Source organism: Metopolophium dirhodum, chromosome 4 (genome assembly GCF_019925205.1).
Source record: "Metopolophium dirhodum isolate CAU chromosome 4, ASM1992520v1, whole genome shotgun sequence".
NCBI classification, from domain to species: domain Eukaryota; kingdom Metazoa; phylum Arthropoda; class Insecta; order Hemiptera; family Aphididae; genus Metopolophium; species Metopolophium dirhodum.
Window position 1 is genome coordinate 1719320 of NC_083563.1, and position 4042 is coordinate 1723361.

Sequence of the window (4042 nt, forward strand, 5' to 3'; positions counted from 1 at the left end):
TACAGGTAAATACGTTTTTTATTTTCATTAAATATTATACTAAAGATATACGCCTTTGAGACATAGCAAAATTATTTATTATTTTATCTTTATCAATTTTATTGCTTAGATCTCTCTCAATATTAATAACTGACAAATCTGTAAATTTTGACTGTTCCATGCTTGTCCTAAGCCAATTCTTTATTCGGCGCATAGATGAAAAAGACCTTTCACAAGTAGCTGAGCTTATAGGAATAGCTAATCCTACTTGAATAAGTTTAAACAAGTTTGGAAAAACATCTTCAGTCACCACTTTCTTTATTCCAAGTATATCAAAATCCAAATTTCTATTATGTAAACAATTTTTTGTCAGCAACATTTCTGCTTTCAATGATGTTAAATCAATATCCACAACATCCTGAAATTATATTATCCTCACATGATTATTTTATTTACAAAATTAACCTACATTACATTAATCACAACAATATATTATATACATGGTTGTTAGGTACCTATTTATAATTATTATGAATTCAATTAATGAGTTATTATTATTTAGTTTATATATAATTTACTAGTTACGAACCTTGTAATGATTGATGAAATATGAACCTTTTTCAAAATCCATTTTCATAAACTGGTCTAATGAGTTAGCTAAAACTAAACTTTCATCCGAAAAACGGTATTTTAAATTTACAATAACAGCATCAATTATTTGAAAATAAATGATTTTCCAATGCTCTTCAACAGTTCTACATTCTGTCTCACTTTGTGTTCCAGTTAATGTCTCGAGATTATAACTCTGCAAGTGACGTGGCTCTTGGCGTTTGCGTTTAGATTTTGCTCCTAGGTAGATAAAAGTAAAACCATTAGTACTTAGGTATTAAAAATAAATATTAAATATACATTATTTCTTGACACATTTTTAAATTATTAATTCTTACTAGAGTTTGATAATTCCAATGTTATTTGGTTTAATTGTGCAAATTCCTTAATCTGTTCCCAGAGCTTAAAAAAACCATCTTCATTCCTCTGATTTTCAAAAGTAGAAATCACACTTTGTATCACACTACTCGATTTGCCCAAGGTGGCAGATTTAGATTGAAGTTGATTGCTTAAAACATTTATAATGCTTAACACTTCATTCAATATGTGAAGAACTATTATAAATTCTAATTTATTAATAGAACTTAAAATACCTACAATTTACAAATCAAAAAATTGAACATTAATATTATTATTTTATTTAGTTTTATAAATGAACCTATATAATATGTAAATAACTATTTTAAATGAAAGTCCTATAATAATACCTAATGCACGTGCTACATCTTTATCAATTTGTTCCTCAATTTCATCGTTAAGAATATTAAGAATGCTGGAATAATTTTTCAACATTGCAACACAATTTTTATATCTGCACACCCATCTTGTGTCACATATTCTTAATAAATTTCCTTTATTTAATCCTAGATTGCTTTGCATTTCACATAACTTTTTATTTTTTGATGGTTGTGAAAAATGTACATATATTGCTTCAAGCACATTAAAAACATGTTTTGCACTCTGAAAAATATAATAACACATATGAAATGAATATCTACAAATCTATAAATTTGATCTGTTTTTATATTACCTTTATTGTCTTACATGTATCTACAACTACTAAATTAAGGCGGTGTGCCATACAGTGAGTGTATACAGCGTATGGATAGTGTTCTTTAATTCTTGATTGAACACTGCGTAAGTGTCCGGACATAACACTAGCACCATCATATGATTGTGCGATTATTTTGATTTTGGACATAGTCAGTTTTTGTTTTTCAAAACATTCAAACAGTGCAGTAACGATATTGTTGGAAGTTTGTCCTTTTGAAACATCAACAAAGCATAAGAATCTTTCATATACATCCAAGTCAATGGTATATCTTACACAAATTGACAATTGCTCTTCTCTATAACATCTACAATAATACAATTGTATAAACGTTTATAAATTAGAATGCATTAAAAAATAGGAGTTTTATAAAAAAAAATGCATAAAACAAACCTAGCTTCGTCACACATTAAAGCAAAAAAACCAATCTTATCAATTTCTTTGACAATAGTTTCTCTTATATCTTCTGCACACAATTTAATTAATTGATCTTGAATAGACCAGCTCGTATAATTTGTTGCTTCATCAAATTTGTTTTTGAAATCTGGCTGATAATTTGATAAAAGTCCACATAATTCCTTAAAATTGCCTGAAAATTGTTATGTATATAGAAATACTCTTGAAAAAATTAACTTAATTAAATATGAATGCAGTATAAAATAAGTTTAATAAGTAACCTTGATTTAGAGAATCTGCATCTTCTCTGTGGCCTCGGTAAGCAATACCTTGTTTTCCCAAAAATAATATTATGTCAATAAGCGTACCAATGTAGGCACGGTTTTTGGCCACTTGTTCCTTATAGCCGCTACACTGCTTCACCATAACAGAACCAGATTTCTTACAAGCTAAGTAGCCATTCATCTTAGATAGACAAACTAAATGTCGCTTTGTTTTGGTATGTTTTTTCAGTTTTTCATTAAGCTAAATAAAAAAAAATTAAATGCATGTCTTATGAAATATAAAGTTTTAATAAATACCTATCCTTTAAAGTTTGATATATTTTCTTAGTAATATTGTCAAAAATAGTTAAAAATATACACTTACTTTTTGCCAGTTCGAAAATCCTTTATTTGTCCAAACTTCGTCAATAAGTTCATCAGCAAACATTCTACATACATAGCAAAATGCTGCATTGCTTTTTATACTATACTCCAACCAAGTATATTGTTTATACCATTCGCTACTAAACGATCTGTTTTGCGAACCAAATCTAGTTTGTTTATACACCTACATGATAATATGATTATTATACTACAATATACACAAATATAAGTACCTAAATTAAATAGGTAGGTATTAAAATTACCTTACCAGCAACTATAAATACCTAATAAATATAATATCAATAACTGAAAATTACCTAATATTTTTATTAAATGAGGTATATTTATTATTAGTACCTATACTAGGTTTTACCTAGTGTTAAGTTAACTTACATTTAAAACAGGACGGTAAGGTCCAGTTGCAAGATTTCCTCAATCAGAATGTTGGAGTTCATTTTTGTTGTGTTGAAATGGAAATGTTTCGACAAGATTAGCATCAGTTTGATTCACTATAACATTTTTTTCTATAATTTCAATATCAGGGTCATCAACGACCTCAGAATTCAACTAAATAAATTTAAAAATATAAAAAGAATCAAAATCAAAATTAACATTATGATGATTATAAAGATGGTTTTTCTTCATTTAATAAATATCAAAACTTACTTCTTGGTGTTTATCATTATCATTTTTTGACTTTTTTTCAAAATTGAAAATACTAAAAATCTTTTTAGTATTTTCCATAATAAAATTTAAAAACAATAACAACTTGAGTAGGTAATTAAAATAAAATTAAATATAATTTAAATTAAATTAAATATAGGAAGTTAATGAGGATAAACAATAAAACACGTTACACGTACGTCGCACACTCGCACAGACTTAACGATTCGAAAAATACGAGTATATGATTATGGTCTGATGGTGCGGCCTGTGTGTTTTCACAGAAAAAATACAATCAGAATGGTCACATCGAATCGACAATAATTGATTATGAGCGTTCTATTTTTAGACGGTTATTTCTATTTACCAGATTAGCGAAAGACATTGATAAGCTGTTACTGGCTACGACCACACTACGACCTACGGATACGGGCTAGTATAGAGATATCTATCTTTATTATCTATGTGTGTATCAGGATCATATTTGATATTTTATTTTATACAATATATTATACCTAGGTATTATTACTATAATTATATAATATATACTACCTATATAGGTAAGTAGGTAACATAATTTATATTATTATTTATTATTATTATTATTATTATATAAGTCAAATCTTAGACATTAATTTATCCTGTTGTCTATGACATAATACGTGTATAACCAATAACAATTAAATGATGCTGTTGA

The 4042-nt window shown here is 27.1% G+C and overlaps 1 protein-coding gene across 1 annotated transcript; it reads right to left on the reverse strand.

Moving 5' to 3' along the window:
- On the reverse strand, positions 1-4042 carry LOC132943133 (zinc finger MYM-type protein 1-like). Its single transcript, XM_061011968.1, has 10 exons — positions 3349-4042; positions 3076-3249; positions 2684-2866; positions 2317-2560; positions 2033-2228; positions 1619-1946; positions 1296-1548; positions 927-1181; positions 569-828; positions 1-397 (listed from the first exon to the last, which is right to left on the reverse strand). Exons 3-10 carry the CDS (start codon positions 2744-2746, stop codon positions 35-37), a joined length of 1962 nt encoding a protein of 653 aa, XP_060867951.1. The 5' UTR covers positions 2747-2866; positions 3076-3249; positions 3349-4042; the 3' UTR covers positions 1-34.